General features: G+C 61.7%; 1 protein-coding gene across 1 annotated transcript; it reads right to left on the bottom strand.

The window, feature by feature from the left end:
* Positions 1-2,462: 2,462 nt before the first annotated feature.
* On the bottom strand, positions 2,463-16,779 carry CRIP2 (cysteine rich protein 2). The gene is made up of 8 exons (XM_066324860.1): positions 16,668-16,779; positions 7,367-7,461; positions 5,449-5,506; positions 4,852-4,992; positions 4,604-4,672; positions 4,075-4,169; positions 3,741-3,798; positions 2,463-3,577 (listed from the first exon to the last, which is right to left on the bottom strand). Exons 1-8 carry the CDS (start codon positions 16,708-16,710, stop codon positions 3,510-3,512), a joined length of 627 nt encoding a protein of 208 aa, XP_066180957.1. The 5' UTR covers positions 16,711-16,779; the 3' UTR covers positions 2,463-3,509.
* Positions 16,780-17,173: the final 394 nt, after the last annotated feature.

Genomic DNA, 17,173 nt, shown 5'->3' with positions numbered 1-17,173 from the left:
CCTACCAACTCCTTTCCTGGTGTTTTCCATGTGTGCAGCATGCTGTGCCTCTCTAGGATCAGCCTTTGTGCACTTTCCATGCCTTTTCTGGGTGATGAAGGATGGCACAAGCTGTGCAGCCCCATTTCTGGTGGCAGGCAGGAGTGCTCTCAGCCTTGTGTCGAGAAGCACCACTAGGTGACAATCCTGCATCCTGCCCTCAGGATAGTTTGGCCAGCTGGTGGGTTCTCTGCCGAGCTGTGATGGCTCCCAGGAAACCTAGGAGCCAGCAAGTGAAGTGGCCCAGGACAAATTCACAGGGCTTGGGGGATTTCCAAGCAAAGCTGCATCCACTTCATTCTCTGTTTTCATCTGTACCCTGGAAAGCATGTCTGTAATCACCAGGGCCCTCCGACTTTTTTATCCCACTAGCAAGTCCAGACTGAAAAAAAATTAAAATATTTGACATCCCTGAGGGGAAGGATGTTTTCCAAGCCTCAAGTAAAGGAGCACTTTCAGCTCGCATAGGCCTCCCAAAAATAAATACAAAAATGCACCAAGGATTAGAGGCCAGAGCTGCCTTCCCTGCTTGAGAAAAGTGCCACTCTGCTGTGTCTGTGCTCTGGTCCCCACGCTGACCCATGAGCACAGGGACAGCCCTGAGCCCTCAGCACACACAGGTAATCCCATAGAGGACCCCAAAGCTCTTACAGCCTTCAGGTTCCTGCTCTTAACACCCACCCTGTGGGCACCTGCTGTACCTGGGGGACACTTTGTGTCACAAGAGGTGTCCAGTCCCTCCACTCACCTGAGGGTGGGAGGACATTGCCCACCCAGACCCTGAGCAGCCAGGCTGTGCCCTTTGGTGTAGCAGGATGCTGTGATGCTTGCAGGCTTCCCAGCACTCCCTTGTGCAGCAGAGCTGAATTTTGTCTATTTTTAATTTCGTTGCATTCCTTGAGCAAAACCCTCATGGGGAAAAGAAAATGTAAGGATTAAAAATAATAATAATAATTTAAAAAAAAGGGAGAGAATGGAATTGAGGGGAAAGCCAGCCCATGGTGGGAAGCTGCTGGCATTGCTGAGCCTGGCTGGGGCACAGTGTGGGGACAAGTAGGTGCTGGGGAGGAAAATCAGCCTGTGCGGGCCATCAGGGCAGCTTCCTGCTGCAGGGGATTGCCACAGTCTAGCAGAGAGGCTGGCATATTAAGCTTGTTAATTGATAATGGGAAATGAGAGTTGCAAAGGGAGATGGATTTGTGCCGAGGGCATTGCTGGCAGCTACACTGTGCCCCGCATGAGCGACGGAAACCTCCCTCCTCAGCACCGCTGCTGCTCACGGGGCAAACTTGGCAAATTTTGGCTGTGAGGGCCCGGCTGCGGGTCAGGGGAGGAGCCGGCAGAGCCACACCGCTCTGATTCACAGCGCGGCCTGGGCCCTGAGGCATCCGCGGGCTCGGGTCTCTATGGAAATCGCACCAACACACGAACACAGAGCCCATTCCCCGACCCAGGAGCTGCGCTGCCGAGCCCTCTGTGCCTGGGAAAAGGCTTTGTGCCGCTGGGATGGCTGCCAGGAGAGAAAACCCGCGGCTGTGCAGGGTGCGGCGCACAGCGGAGCTCGCTGCCTGAGCCGGCGGTGTCGCCGCGGCCGCAGGGTCCCGCTGTCCCCGTCACAGCTGTGCCCGCGGCATCTCCAGCTGTCCTGGCCACGAGCAAGGCCAGGGGCTGGGGCTTCTCCTGCACGGCCCCGGGCAGCTGGGGGCCGCGGCTGATCCCACACATCGCGGGGGCCACCGGGCCTCTGTTTTCCCCAGCAGACGGGGCCAGTGGCATGCCTGGGTCCCCAGGGGGGCACAGCCAGCAGGCAGCCCCGCGGGGTTCATGTGAGAACGTGACAGGAGGGACGAGGCCGAGCAGCAGTTCCCAGAACCGCTGTTTGCCTTGGCAGCCCAAAGCTCCGTGCCTCACTCTCCAGACGCCCAGCTCCAAGGGGGAAGAGCTGGATGTCTAAAACCAGGCCTGGCAGCAGGGCCAGTATCCGGCTGGGGACAGAGCAGCTCCCAGGAGCTGGCCAGTGCCCCACACTGCACTCCTGCCCTGCTGCTGCCAGGCTGAGCGTTCCCAGGGACAGCCCCACTCAGGCACTGCACTTGCCCAGCAAGCCCAGGCTGGGGGGCACAATGGCACCTGCTCTTTAATGTCACCAGTTTCTCAGACCCCAAAGCTAGGAAGGACCCATCCCACCCCATCCCATCTGCAGGGCCAGCACAGCTTCCTGCAGACCTGTTGTGCTCACAGCACAGGAAATAGCTCCTCAGGAGGAGCTTGGGCTCAGCTGGAGCTGCTCAGTCAGGCGCCAGGAGGAGCCAGCTGGGATAGGACCGCAGCAGCAGGGTCCCACCTTGTCACGGGACCCGAGGGACGCTGTGTGGTGTACACGGCTTCCTCCCCCTCCACCCGGAGCTGAGCTGCACGACACATCTCTCAAAACCTTTATTGTCAGCAAGTAACAAAAGTCAGCCCTGCAGCAGCACAGGGAGCCTGAAGAGAGTGGGGTGCTGGCACCCAGGGCTCGCTGCCCTGGCGGGTGCCCTGCCCCAGCCTTCTCCCTGCCCTCCTGGGCAGCAGCAGGGCTGGGCATGCACGGGGGGACGGCTGAGATGGGGGGCACGTGTCATTCTCCAAAGCAAGGAGCACATGTACAACTGCTTATAAATAAACAACAATGATGAGAAACCTCTGGCTCTGGGAAGTAGGGGGAAGTCCTGCTGCCCAGGCCACCAGCCCAATGTGCTCTGTCCTCCAAGGTGGGGAGAGGGGAGCCCCCTCCACCAGGGCTGCAGCTGCCGGGTGCCCCCTGGCACAGGCTGTGCCTCCAGGGGGATCAGGCTGAGGGGGCACCAACCTAAACCAGCCCACAGAGCAGGCTGGGCCACCTGCCTGGGTGCACCTACAGGGATTCAAACATAGGGATGGAGGGAGCTGCCAGACCTGAAGTCCGGACAGGGACAGTGAGAGCCAGGGCATGGAGCCTGGAAAGGGCCAGGAGAAGGGCAGTGCTGCCAGGTGTCACGCATCTCCAGCAGCTGGTGAGGAACACGGCTGGGCACCCTCACCCCAAGCACTGTGTTACAGCATGGAGGACATGGAGCACCCTCCAGTGGTGGGACTCCTGCCACCACCTTCCCTTACCCTCAGCCCTTAGGGTGCCACCTGCCATCCCCTGCACACAGGGACATCCCCATACCAGCCCTGCTGCCTCCCACACTCGAGGGGCTGGTGGGAGGGCTAGGGAGGGCAGAGCACATTGGGAACCATCAGAGATACCTTCTACCTTCACCTTAAAACACTGAAGCTTATATTAGAGACTATATAATAACCCAGGGGCAGGGCTGTCCTGCCCGGAGTAGAGACAGCAGAGAGGGCACAGCTCCGTGGCCAGCCTGGTGAGGGTCTGCTCGGGCTGGGAGCAGGAGGTTAGTACAGGAGGGGCACAGAGCATGTGGGCACACGGGTGAGGATGCTGTCTAGGGCTGGTTCTTTGCCTCAGGGTCTTTGTCATAGATGTAGCTTCCCACAGCTCCGGTGTTGACACCTGCATGGGGCAAGAAACAGGAGGGTGAGGACACGGGCGGGCAGCTGGCACACTCCAGGGAGATGTCCCCTCTGGGTGGAGGCATGAGCACTGGGAGTGGCAGCCCACGCAGGGCACATGCCCCTGGACGGGGTGCCCAGCCCATGTGCCCCCAGGAACTCACCCTTTGGCCCAAAGAGGATCCCGTAGCAGGGCTTGTGGCAGTATGGCTGTCCATCGTGCTATGCAGGGCAGAGAGAAAAACTTGTCACCTGGGCTGGGGGCCAGGGAAAATCCAGTGTGCAGGACATGTCTGCCTGGCTGGGCACCTCTCTTGCTCTTCCCCTGCAGACACCTCAAGAGCCCCAGCACTCCCCCAGGCTAAGGGGCTGCTCCTCCCAGCCCTGCCCTCCTGCAAAGGCGGTGGATGCCATCGGGATGGCTTGGGACATCTCAGCCATGCCCCACTGGCATCCCCAGGTGTGCAGGCCAGGGTTCTGAGGCTGGCACACCCTTACCTCGGCATGGCCCCCTGGGGTCAGTGTCTTGCTGCAGCGCTCACAGCGTAGGCAGGGACGGTGCCAGTCCTTCCCCAGCGAAGTCACCTTCTCGGCTGCAGTGGGACAAAGGAGGGAGGGTCACACCAGCCCCCTGCAACATCCTGGGGAGTAGCATTCCCCATGGGGATATCACAAAATCCCAGGAGAGCCCTCAGGATCTCCAGCCTCACACATCCCTCCCACCCCTCTGGTGCCTCGCAGCTGACACAGGATGACTGAGGACAGCTCTTACCATGTGGGAGGTGACAGTAGGGGACACAATGCAGATAAAGCCCTGCAGCCAGGAGTATATCCAAGAGGACCCTCCCCTGAAGGCTGCTCAGGCACATCCCTCTGTACTCACAACCTCCTCTCTGATCCAAACCCCACTCCCAACCTCTCTGCATGCCCCGGGGCTCCTGCACAGGGCCCAGCCCCATGGGGTTTTGCCACCCCATGGGGCCATGCCACCTCAAAGCAAGCACACACTGCCCACTCACCACCTTACCAAAGTAGACTCTCTTGCCACAGCGTGGGCACATGTTGGGCTCCCCGGTGAAGGTGGTCACACTGGAGGCTGGAAGAAAAGAGGACATGTGCCTGGGAAGTGGGGGGACATCTCAGCCAGGACACACCAGGGTGGGGTGGACCCCACACACAAACCCTGCAGCCCACACCACCACCAAACACGGTGGCTCTGCACTGGCTTCCCAGCATGGCAAAGGGCCAGGCTGCCAGTCCTGCCCTGCCCCTCACCTTTGCTGGGTCCCTTGGGAGGTGCAGCGTTCACCTTCCTCTCCTCCACCTTCACCGGGTGCTCGATGGGTCCTGGGGCAGTCTGCCCCTCGATCTGCGGCTTATCGTAGATGTAGGACCCAGCACCACCGATGTTCACCCCTGCAGAGGGACAGAGAGGCTGCAGTGGCCTGGGGTCTCCATCATCCCCCAGCCCCCTGTCCCATCTCCCCCAGCCCCGCTGAGCCGGGGGCCACTGCTGCACCTCAGCCCCGGCTTGCTTTCTCCTGACCCAGGCTTTCTCCAGCCACATCTGGGATAGGAGAGTGACTCCACCTTCTGTCTGAATGGGAATTTGTTTCTTTTAAAATTAAAAAAAAAAAAAAAAAAAAAAAGGGCAGCTGTCAGAATAGACTCCTCCCTCCCTTCCTTCTGGCAGCTCTTCTCTCCCTCTGCACAAGCAGACAGCAGGCCTGGGACTGCAATTTGCTGGCTTGATGCTTAGCCCATGCTAGCCTGGTATCTGGGGTGTTGCTGAGGCCACCAGTGGGGATGAAGGGACCTGGCCCCTCCTGCAGCCCTGAGCACAGCCCCACAGGCGGGGGGACGCAGACGTACCTTTGGGGCCGAACAGTGTGGCGTAACAGGGCTTGTGGCAGAAGGGCTTCCCATCGTGCTGGGGAAAGAGGGCAGCGTTAGGATACTGAGCAGTGACCACGGTTCCCTCAGGAGCACCTTGGTTCTCTGGTGTGCAGAGATCACTGTGGCCATGCCTGCACCCTAAAATGCACTCAGTTAAGGGTCTGCAGCATCAGCCTGACCCGACCTGAGCATTCAGGGGTTTTGCCTGCACCAAGCAGCCGAGCTGTTGTGCCCTGGGGCTGGAGCACCAGCAGCCACGGCAGCTCAGCCATGGGCAGCTCCATGCCCTGGCCCAGCCGTGTGGCACTCAACCCAGCAAGGCATGGCCTCACCCCCTCAGCATCCTGTGCACAGCCAGGCCACTCCCGGGTGCTCGGAGCACCGTGGGAGCTCTGAGCTTCCCCTCTCCCTCTCCTTGGCCCGAGATCAGAGGCCCCAGATGGGCACTGGTCCCAGCCCAGCTGCTATCGACCCCACTATCGTCTGGGCCATTATCACAGGAAGGCATGAGGCAGGCGATAAGCCCCGGAACTCCCCACTGCCGTTTCTCATGGGCCAGCTGGAACCCAGTCTAACAGAAAAGAAAGAGTGTTTGTGGCTGGAGCTGGGGGCCAGCAGGACTGCCACACACACTGCCCTGGATAGAAAACCCACTGGGAGCCTGTGCTCAGGCAGGATCCCACCCCATCGCCTGCTTGGCCCCACTCAGCATCTCAGCCCTGTTTCTGCTCCGTGCTCCTGCCTTCCACCCTTCTGCTGCAAGGAGGGGCTCCTTGCCCACGAAGGGCAGGGTGGCAGCTGAGCAGAGGGGCCATGCCAAAGACGAGGGCCGGGACAGCCGGGGGTGAGGCTGGGGCAGTGAGAAGGCTGTGGGCGGCCCAAAGGCAGCTGCAAAATATTGCAAGGCATAACTGAGCTTGCTCACTGCGTTACCATGCCAGAGGGGAGGGTAAACATTTAACTGGTCTCCCTGTGACACCTTTCCAACCTAGCCTGCTCAAAAGGAGGGAGAAAAAGCAGGGAAGGGCCAAATCTGCTGCCGGCACAGTCAGTGGGGCTTGGCTGCCATCCCCTGTGGGAACAGAATCCAACCTTATATGGAGAAGCAGCAAATCTTCTGGGCTTAACTCCACCTGGAGCACAGATCCACCTCGCTGGCAGGACAGGCCCCGCTTTGCCCACGGGCTGGGGGCCACCAGCATGGCTGTCCCTGCTGCTCCCAGCTGTGCTGCCTGCTAGAGCCAAGCTAAGGAGCTGGTGACACTGTGGAATGACAGGTGCTGTGCAAACCCAGGGCACCAGGGCACCCAGGGACACTGCATAGGAAAAATACAGTTGCTCCTAAGCGTGAGCAGCTGCGACCACCAGCATGGCGCCTTGACACTCCCGGGCGCTGGGGGCAGCAGTGGCATCATCACGCTCCAGCACAGCTCCGGGGCACAGAGAGCACCAGGGCCGAGCTCTCGTTGCCGTGACAACCCAGGCATTCCCAGTTCTTGGTGTTTTTAAGCACAGGTCAGTGCAGGCTCTCAGCACACACACCTCTCCAAAGCCTGTGCAATGCCCACAAAGTCTGTCCAGCGCATGGAGCTTCAACTGCTTACTGGGCCATGCCAAGCCCCACCGCAGCTGCCTGGGAGCCCAGGGTGACAGAGCAGGGACACCAGACGTGGTGCCAGCACCACTCTGTGGCTTGCCCAGGGCTGTGCACAAAAGCACCCAGAGCTGCTGCAGCAGCGTTTGAAGCCGCAGTGTGTTCTGCTGGCCTTGCGTGCCGCGGGGACAGCGCCTCCACGTGGCATCAGATACCTGCCCCAGCCCTGCTCTTGGGATTCCCATCCCACCTGGCCCCTGCGTGCCGGCACAGCTCCCACCCTGCCCCGGCAGCTCTTACCTCAGCATGCCCACCCGGGGTCAGCGTCTTGTTGCATCGCTCACACTTGAGGCAGAACTTGTGCCAGTCCTTGCCCAGGGAAGACACCTTCTCGGCTGCAGAGGACACGAGAGAGGGGTGAGCCACTGCCCAGCAGCCGCCGAAGCCCCTGGGGAAGCCAGGCTGTGGGAAGCACGGGGGGCTGCGCTTGAGAGGGGCTGCACATCAGCCAGGCTGCAGGGAACAAGGGCCACTCTGCTGCAGCCCCCAGCGCCCTGCAGCCCTGTGGGACGTGGGCACAGCCCCCGCGGCTCCCTGACCCCTCACAGCACTGCGCCAGCTGTTTAAGGAGAAGATTAACCCTATCCCAGCTGAAAGCAGGACACCACCCAGCTGCCATCCCACAGCCGCTCTTTCCCACGCACCAGTCCAGCAACGGTAGCATTTTCTTTCCTACTCTCCGTGTCTATTTTTACCCACCACGTTACCCGGAATGACTTCACTCCCATTCAAATATTTGGCGTTTCCATGCCCACCCCGCCCGTGCAGTCACAGTCCCCCCACGCACACCCAGCCTCTCCCCGGGGAGCTGCAGCTCCAAAGATGCTCCCAGGAGGAGGGGATGACAGACGGCCTCCACTGTCAGCCGGGATGGACAGCTGGCGCTGGAAAACAGCTGTCCCAGTCGCCCCCAAGCCGGGAAGAGGCACGACGTGCAGATGGGTGCGCAGCCATAGTCCTTGCATGGCCACAGACCTGCAGAGCAACTCGCTGCCAGCTCTGAAAACAGTGTCAAAGCATCCGTGGGCAAATTCTGGGAAGGCAAATGCTTTGAGACTGCTTGTATGAATACGAATACAATCCTTCCATCTGGCCCTGAGCTGTAGGTCTCCAGGAGCATCCTGCGAGGCAGCACAGGCTGCCGATGCTCCTCTTGCATGCCCAGCCTTCTCCCTTCTCCCTCACAGCTCCTGGGTGGCCGCAGGCTGCCTTGTGCCCCCCACGGATTCCTGCTGGCCCTCCCTCTGTCCTGCACATGTGCAGAGACAGCTGGAAAACAGTGTGAGCCCGTTAAAGCCACCGTAAAACTAAATCAGGAGAGCCAAATAAAATATTTAACAAGCAAATAAAAGCGCAACCAGAGCTGGCCCCGATCCGTGAGAAGATCTCCTCTGTGATGTCAGGTTTCTCCCCAAGGACCCCAGCAAATGTCACCTGTTTGCCTCCAGTCAAGATGGGGGTCAAGAGCTCCCCAAAGGGCAGGTCCTGCCTCCTAGAGCCACCCTCCTCCAAGGCAAACAGCTGCATCCGGGGCATGCCACAAGGCCAAGATAAGCCAAAACGATGGCATCACCACCCAAAAATTCCATCCCAGTGCAAAGTAGGGCGGCCGGTGGTGGGAGGGGCAATGTGACCAGGCAGAGCCATGGCACCGGGGCCCACAGGAGACTCCTTAGAGTATCCCCAAGCAAGCACGTGGAAGATGGACTTTGGGGACTCACATCAGTTGGAAGAAACTCCAAGTCCACCTCCTGCTGATGACACGCAGGCTGTTGAACCAAACCCGGGCAGTACCAGGCAGTAGGGCAAAGGGATGCCCCACCACAGCCAGGGGTCTGTGCCTGCCCACTCAAAGTTGCCAGGGCTAATCCCTGCCGGCTCCAAGCCCAGGGGCTCAGGAGGGCTCGTGTCTCCCCAGCCCCACACAGAAAGCAGCACACGAGGCAGGGGCCAGGGCCAGAGCTGCCCTCCTTTTCCTGGGCAGCCCTCACCTCTGTCTGGAAGCAGAGAACCAGCCGTAGGCAGAGAACAGCCCCCAGGCCCCCCAGAACCCAGGGATTCCCCAGAAGCAAGGGGAACACGGAGGTCCCACCACCCCGTTGTCCTTGGGCCATCCTCCCAGCCCTCCCGGCAGGAACGGGCTCCTCCCCGGGCTGACCAGGGAGGGAAACGGAGCGTGATGGGCTGAAAGCCGAGCCAGGGGCTCGCGGCCAAAGAACCACTCGGCTTTGTCACAGTGGATGCACACACAGCCAGGCCAGGCTGTGCTCCGGCTGCGTCACCCCCAGCGCCCCCCTGCCCCGACCCAGCGCCGCCACGGCCACGGCGACAGAGCAAGGAGGAAGCTCCCGGCGGATGTTTTCCAGAGGCCATGGCAATGATAGCCGGCCGCAGCCCCCACCAGCTCCTTCCCGCTCCCGCGACACAAAATGCTCCCCCAATGACCACCCCCCACCCCCGATAATATTTCAGCAGATGGAAATCCTTGCTCCTTCCTGGCAGCTGCACCCCCCTGCCAGTGCATCCCAAGAGGCACGCGCGGCCCGTGGCAGGGGCTGGGGCAGGCGGGAGGAGGCGGCCCGGAGCACCCGGAGCGCAGGGACAGCCCGGGAACCACGGGGGCCACCCTCGCCTCCGGATGGAAATGCCGCCCGGAGGCTGCTCCGGCATCCTCTGGCTGCAAACAAGGATTCCCGGGGGATGCATCCGGGACCGGCACAGGCGGGATGGCGTTCCAGAAGGCATTGTTTGCACCGAGCAGAGGAAGCGGCTTGGAGCCACCCCAGCCCATTTCCAGGGCAGCAGCCTGCGGCCACAGCGTCCCATAAATCAGTGCGGAGGGAAAGGACCAGCGCCCAGATTTCCTGTCACTCGGCCACAGCTGCTCCGCTATTGCATCAGCTCCGGAGGAAAAAGGCTCTGGCCACATCCTCCTGCTGCCGGGAGAGCCCCGCTCCTCACCCCGCAACGCCGGGGGTCACCCCGCAGGGGCCGCCCGGGGCTGGGCAGTGCGGGGCCGGGCCGGGCTCTGAGCAGGGAGCAGGGGATGGCACAGGGCAGCCGTGTCACTGCACACAGCCTCTGCCACCAAAGGCCGTGCCCCGTGCTCTCACATCACACTGAGCGCACGCACATCCTGCTCGGGCCCCTGAATCCCACCTTACGCTGGAGCCGGCCGAACTGAAACCAGCTGCGCAGCACCTCCTGGAAGGGCCGGGTTAAGGGTGCTTGACTGCAGGAATTCGGCCTCTGCCACGGCTGCGTGTGACTCAGGGTTTTGCCAGCCCTGTGTTACCCACACTGCCGTGGGTGGGGGTGGCACGGGCTGCCCATGGATGATAAACCTCTCCCCAGGGAAAACATCCCCAAGGAGAGGTGGAGGCACAGCCGGGTACACGTCTGGCAGCAGGACGTAGCTGTGGGCTGGATTTGCTCTGTGCAGGGGATGCAGCCCACACTGCCGAGGGACACCAGAGGCCCGGAGCAGGTTAAAAGCCGAGGGGGCTGTCAAGGCAGACTGATCTCATGGCTCCAGAGCAGCCCCGCCCCAGAGACAACGCGGCTCAGCCCTTAATTACAGCCGTGCCCAGACAAAGCAGCTGGCACAGGCCAGAGGTGGGCGCATTTTCTCAGGATGGGAAGACAGCACCTCTCCTCCCAGTTTCTGTGCCGCTGGCCGCACCGAGCCAGCCCCGGGCCCTCGCACAGGTATTTCCACAGCCTGACGTCAGTGCTGCTCCCAGGAGGAGGCTTATTCAGCAGAAGGAATCGTAGCTGCAGCTGCGTCTCTGCAAAGGGCTGGGCTGTGCCCCATCCATCCTGCCACAGCCCTGGGAGGGCACGGGCAAGGGCTGACAAAGCCCGGTCTGGCAGCAAGGACGCCAAGTCCCCACAGGGATCCAGCGACAGGCATCCCTGGCAGAGAGGGATGCTGTCAGACTGACTGTAGATGCACTTCAAAGCATTGCAGACACAAAGGAATGAAGAAAGAAAAGTGCAAGGAAAAGAGCCTGGTAAATGGCTGGAAACAAAGCCAAGAGCCATAAGCCAGCAGCCTCATCCCTTCCCCAGTTCCTCACAAAGTGGCCAGGAGATGGAAAAGGTGGAAGGACAGGTTGAGGATTCCCTGCCCTTGCCATGGCAGGCTGTGTCCCAGCCACGCTGCCCTGCCCTGCCCTGCTCCCCGCGCCCCTTACAGCGCCTCCCCAGCCCTGCCCTGCCCTCCTCAGGCACTGCCGGGCAGCTCCTCTCCCCCAGCCCCCAGCCGGTGCTCACGGTTACACCGCACCCTGATTTGTGGCCAAACATATATATTTAGCTTCCCTGCAGTAAGGCAAGGCAGCCCTCCAGCGTGCTGGGCTCCCTCCAAGTGTGCAACAAAGCCAGCTCAGAACGGCCTTGCCTCAGAGCACGGCCGAGGGGAACAGGGAATGTCCCAGGAGGGCTCCCGCTCCCAGCCAAGGGGAGAGACAAGATCTTCCCTGGGATCCGAACCCTGCAAAGCCGAGCCACTCGGGTGCAGGAGGTGGTTGTTTGATTCCCAGCCGCAGCCCTGATGCACAGCACTGCTCCCATCCACCCTGCCTCTCCCTGCCTCTCCTCTGACACAGCCTCACCTACTGCAGGCACTTCCCTGGCCAGGAGCAATCTCCCAATCTCCCACTCTGGTTTGCAGCCTCCAGCAAGTCCCTTGCCATTTTCCACAGGGTTTCGTCGAGCAGCATCTGAATGGGATGGATTTGAGGTTGGGCAGCTTGGCTGTGTCTGTGCTGGGAGAGGATCAGCGGTGTTTCCAACCAGGCACTAGGTTCAGCCAGGGCTGAGCCCAAGGAATCAGCTGCTTTTCAGCTGCATAGCAGCCCTGCATGTGAGGCACAGCAGACAGGACCCCGGGGAGTGCAGAGGACACAGCCCACACTGCCAAGGGACACCACCAGAAAAATCAGCGGCCCACCTGCAGCCCTCCCCTCGCCTGCCACACAGCCAGGGGCAGAGCGGCCAGTGAGAGCTGGGCACAGGCAGGCACACATGCAGACCACTCCCTGGGTAGTTGTTGGTTCAGAGCACTCTGTTCCTTTCCTCTGCACACTGAGATGTCATCTCTGGCAGGCAGTGCCAGGAGAATAAGACAGTTTCCTGGCCCGTTTCAGCAAGAGCAGGATTGTGGGACGTGCTGGAGCAGCCAAGCTTGTAGAAGTGCCCCTCCTGCCCCATGGCTCCTCACCTCCCCATCCTGCTGGCCCCCCACAGCTCCAAGCAGGGTTCAGCCCAGGGCTGAGGACGCTCAGAGTCTCCCTTGGGGCTGCAGCACTGGTGCTCCCCACTAGCAAGTGCACAGCAGGATGGTGGGACACCTCTCCCCACCCTCGTGCCAGTACCTATCTCCCACCATCACCTCCCTGGTAGGTCAGGGCCCTTGCAGGAGCAACGGGCACCACGATCCCGCCACAACCAGAAGTGGCATCACGGCTCACGCCCCAGGCTCTGCATTTGATTGCAACACTGTGGTGACAGATTTTCCATTACTTCTTGCTTGGGTGTTCCTGCTCCACCTTTCCTTGACTTCTCTTTCCAGTCCCATCACCTCACCTCTCCCCATCCCTGTGCTCCTGCCAGGGACTGTGAGGGAGCCTGGGAACACGAGGATCTCTGTCTGCCCAGAAGCTGGGACACGGGTGCAGGACTCTATAATCCAGACACCAAACTGAGTCACCCAGGACTGGCCCTGGGTTTGCAGGGAGCTGCCTGCCAGCTCCAAGCCTCCAGCACCCACAGCCCCACACTGTCAGGAGCCCCAGCAAAGCCCAGGAAACAAGAGCAAGGGGACCCAGCCCTCACACCGCCCTGTTCCACACTCCTACAGATGATTTTTGTGCTTTTTTCCTGAGGGAAAAACTGATGCTAATCAGCCTGCTCTTCAGCTTCCCACAGAGGCATCCCTCCACCCAGCAGGGCTCTGCGCGGGGAGCACGGAAGTGGAGCATCCTTAGTTACCATTCTGCAAGGTCCACTGACACTCCCAGACCTGGGAGGAGGCAGTTCCCAAGGAGCCCAGCCCGCTCCGTGCTGGAGGGCCACGGCTGTGCCGACACTGCACCGGCTGCACTTGAAGAGCCGCTTCCTTTGTTAGGGACGGCTGTAATGGAATCAAGCCCTCCTGCCTCTCCTGTCCAACCGTCTCCCTGCCTGAAGCCAAGGACAGCAGTTACTTATTAATTGCAGAGCGGCTTCTGCAGCTTGAATTTCGCCGGGCTGACCCAGCGGTGCCGTGCTCTGCAGGGAGAACACCCCACACCTGGCTGCACCCCATGTCCTGCTGCCCCCAGGGTGACCCCGAGGTCAGGGGTCCACTGCAGGCCCCTGGCAGCCCGCTGGGCTTGGGGCCTCCTCTCTTCCCAGCTGGATGTGTCCGTGTCCTCAGTCCCGCTCTGGAATTCTCCCGGCAAACCAACCCTGAAAAGCAGCTTTAGGCCTGGGGGCTACTGAGTGACTCCCACCTGCTTTCATGACGCCCCTTTCCAACCAAAGCGAGCCTCCCACCAGCCCTCACACTCCCCAGCACGTGCAGTGAGCTCCCAAAAAGCCGGACCCCACGGCACGTGTGCTTGCTGCATCCCAGGGGATTGTGCCTGCCTCGTGCTCGGGATGGGAAAACAGGAAACCCCCCGCTGCCACAACCCCCGCTGTCCTGGGAAGAAAGGATGGGAGGCGGAAAGGCTTGGCCAGGGCTCCTCCCGGTGACCCTGCAAAACTCATTTAAGGCTTAGCAGTGCGAAAGGGAGCTGGGGGACTGTGCGGCTGTTTGGCTGCAGGAGACTCTGGTCCCTCCGGAGCTTCCTGCCAGAAGTGATAACCTAAAGCCAACCCCGAGCCCAGCCCGCTGCCACCTGCCAGCGTGGGATGGGAGCTGGCCCTGCACCCACCGGCTGCTCCTCCAGTTAAACATTCACTCCATCCAGCCAACCTTCCAAAGCAGGAAAGTTGGCCCCAACTGTTCCTGGAAACAATGTCACAGACCTCAACCTCCTGTAAAAAAAAAAAAAAAAAAAAAAAAAAAAAAAAGGCCCAAACCTATTTTTATATTTCCCTGTGCTTTTTAAAGGAAAAAAAGCTCATTCTGTAGCTCAGGAAACGCCCACATCCTCCTGACTGCGCAGGGAGGAGCCCACTGGATTTTTCCAGGGAGCATGAAGCAACAGGCATGTTGGAAATGAGTTTTCCATCGGTACCCAGGAGTGCCGGCGCTGGGCAGCCGCTCTCCCGGCGCGGGGCCGGGAACGGGAGCCGGCGGCGTTTCTCACACATGACCCGCGGCTGCAATCCCAGGCATTCGGGCAGCCCGAGCTGCCAGCGCTCATTCAGCACAGGCAGGGAGGCTCCCGAACAAGCGGGGCTTTATGAATCACCTCCCCGCTAAGCTTCGGGCCGGCCCAGGAATTCAGGAGCGACACCAAACCCCGGCCGGGGAGCTGCCGTCGGCTTCCCAGCAAAGCACGCGGCCCGCCGGGAGGAAAGCCCGGGATTCGCATCCCGGAAAGACGGCTCAGACTTTGCATGGAGCTTTTATGTATTGAATAAACGGACTCAGGTTGATCCTTCCAGAGTCTGGGCGGTTCCTCAAGGAAAAGCTCAAGGCATCAACCGGGACATGCTCCAGCCTATCTCAGCTCTAAGCACAGAGAAGTTTTTCGGCTTGCTCCCGTTCCAGCTCACCAGCACCCCCTCTCCCCAAGTCTCTCTCAGGGGCAGCATTCCCTGCGGGAAGATGTGGGATGGGGGCTGGCACTGCCCACCGCCAGGCACCTGCCTCCTCCCTGCCTGTAGGGCCCGGTGTCCCCACGCGGGGCAGGGACGGGGAGCAGCGGAGACCGGGACAGGGACCTCTGCTCTTAGAGAAACCCTCCCGGAGAGAGAGCGGGCACGCAGCTGGGGCAGGGGTACAGCCCTGTTCCCCGCCAGACCACAGCCTCAGGACACCCACAAGGACGTGGGGAGAGAAAAAGAGCACAGAGACTGTTGCGGGCTGGTGCTTCTCCTCCTGGCACAGCCTGGCCTCCTCCTCCGGCGAGGCAGAGGTCCCTGACCCGGCCCCGAGCCCCCCACGCAGGGCGGGCTCATCCCCGGAGCCAGAGGAGCAACTCTGCCCCCGGATCAGTGCCCAGCTGGCTGGGTATGCACCATTTTCTGCTTAAAAAGGAAAAGATTCACACAAAGAAAGATATCCAAGGGGCCAAGCCCTTCCCACCCACACACAAATAGGTTTATTTAAAGGAGGAAGACAGCAAATTCCTATTTCCCTCTGTTTACTTGGAGATGGCCGGAAAAGAATGAAAGCACCAATGCCTCCAATGCTCAAACATCATCAGGACCTTTTGGTATTTCTCCAGCAAACAAACACACTGAGGCAACAGGGGCTGGACCCCGGAGCAGCAGGAGGAGATGGGCAGGGAGGGCTGCAGGGGGGCAGTCCCAGGCCACCCGGACCCCGTGGTCAGCAGGTCCGGAGGCAGCTCGGGCTGGACTTCTGGATCCATCCCAGAGCCATCCTGAGTCCCAAGGGTGCTCACCCCAGGGTTCAGGTCACTGCCGGGGAGGCTCCGGGCTGGGGCAGCGTCTCGGGGGCACCAAGGCCGAGGATCGGCCGCTGCTCCCACCTCCCTGCGAGCCGGGCGGCGGCGCTCAGCCCGCGCTGCCCGACAGGAGACACGCCAGCCCCGGTTCCCAGAGATCCTGACCAGCCACAACCCCAAGCAAGACCCTCGGAGACCTGCAGGGACTCTCTGCTGCCCTAACCCAGCCCAGGCGTGCTGAGATGGACCTCCGAGCCCAGGAGCTGCCTTTGGAAAAGTCCCGTGAAACCCCAAACCCTTCATTAGCTCTCCCGGCTGGGAACAGCCCGCTGGGGGCTGACTGCGAGGCGAGATAGGGAGAGGTGAACGGCACACCTGGGGCCGGGTTTGCTGGGAATCAAAGAAACCGGCTGGGAGGTTTTGTTTGCACCTGCCGCTGCCAACCGCGCCAAGAGATTCTCCGAATCCCGGGAGCCCCCGTGCCAGCACCGACCGGGCGGGCTGGGTTCCCCTGAGCCAAGGCAGCAGGTACCCTGGGGACAGGAGCCACGCCACTCTCAGCACCCCAGGTGCGGGCACACACCCCAGGGCTCCTCTCCGTCTGCTTCCCCTCCCCAGCCCAGCGAGTCCGGGATCACCCACTTGCTCTGCGTCCCCTGCCCCGGGCCAGCCGGCAGCAGCCCTCGGCACAGCCCGCGGGTGCGGGGCAGCGCAGAGGGGCGGCGGCCACTCCGGGGGCGCCGCGGGGGACAAGGAGCTGCTGCCGGGCAGGTCTCGGGGTGAGCCCCGCGGGGAGCTGCGGCGGATACATCCCGGCGGAGGAAAAGGGGAGGCAGGGATGCACCGGGGCTCAGGGAAAGGGAAGGCGGGGATGAGCGCCGGCTCTGGGCTGGGGGACCGTTTTGACGTCCCGAGGATGCGTCTGGGCGCGGGGAAGGGGATGCGGGGCCGGGCCCCGGGGATGCGCTCACCGAAGTACACGGTCTTGTCGCACTTGGGGCACTTGGATGCCATGGCGGGAGAGCGGAGCGGAGCCGAGCCGTGCCGTGCCGAGCCGTGCTGTGATGTGCCGCGCCGTGCGCCCCGCTCCGCCCGGCCCCCGCCCACCGCCGCCCGGGGGGAGCCGGGGCGGGGCTGCCCGCCGAGCCGTCGCCGGGCTCGGTACGGCTCGGTACGGCCCGGCTCAAGCCCAGCGCAGCAGGTGCCCGGTCCCGGAGGCGGCGAGAACGCCCCTTGCCCTGTCTCCCATCCCCGAAGACCAAAGTGGGGACACGAGTGCTCCCGACTTCCTTTGCCTGGGAAAAAACCTCCATAATAATAAACAGGTTGTAGTTGAGCGACCCGACTTGTGGGGTTTCACCGGCCCCAAAGGCAGCGGCCGGGAGCCTCCCCGGCTGAGTCGGGCCAGCAGGCGCCCCCGGGACACGAGTGGGGGCTGGCGGTCGCTGCCAGCCGCCGCGGAGGGGCTCGGGCACCG

The sequence above is a fragment of the Sylvia atricapilla genome, chromosome 9 (genome assembly GCF_009819655.1).
Source record: "Sylvia atricapilla isolate bSylAtr1 chromosome 9, bSylAtr1.pri, whole genome shotgun sequence".
NCBI classification, from domain to species: Eukaryota; Metazoa; Chordata; class Aves; order Passeriformes; family Sylviidae; genus Sylvia; species Sylvia atricapilla.
This window is presented reverse-complemented; position numbering and strand designations above follow the sequence as displayed.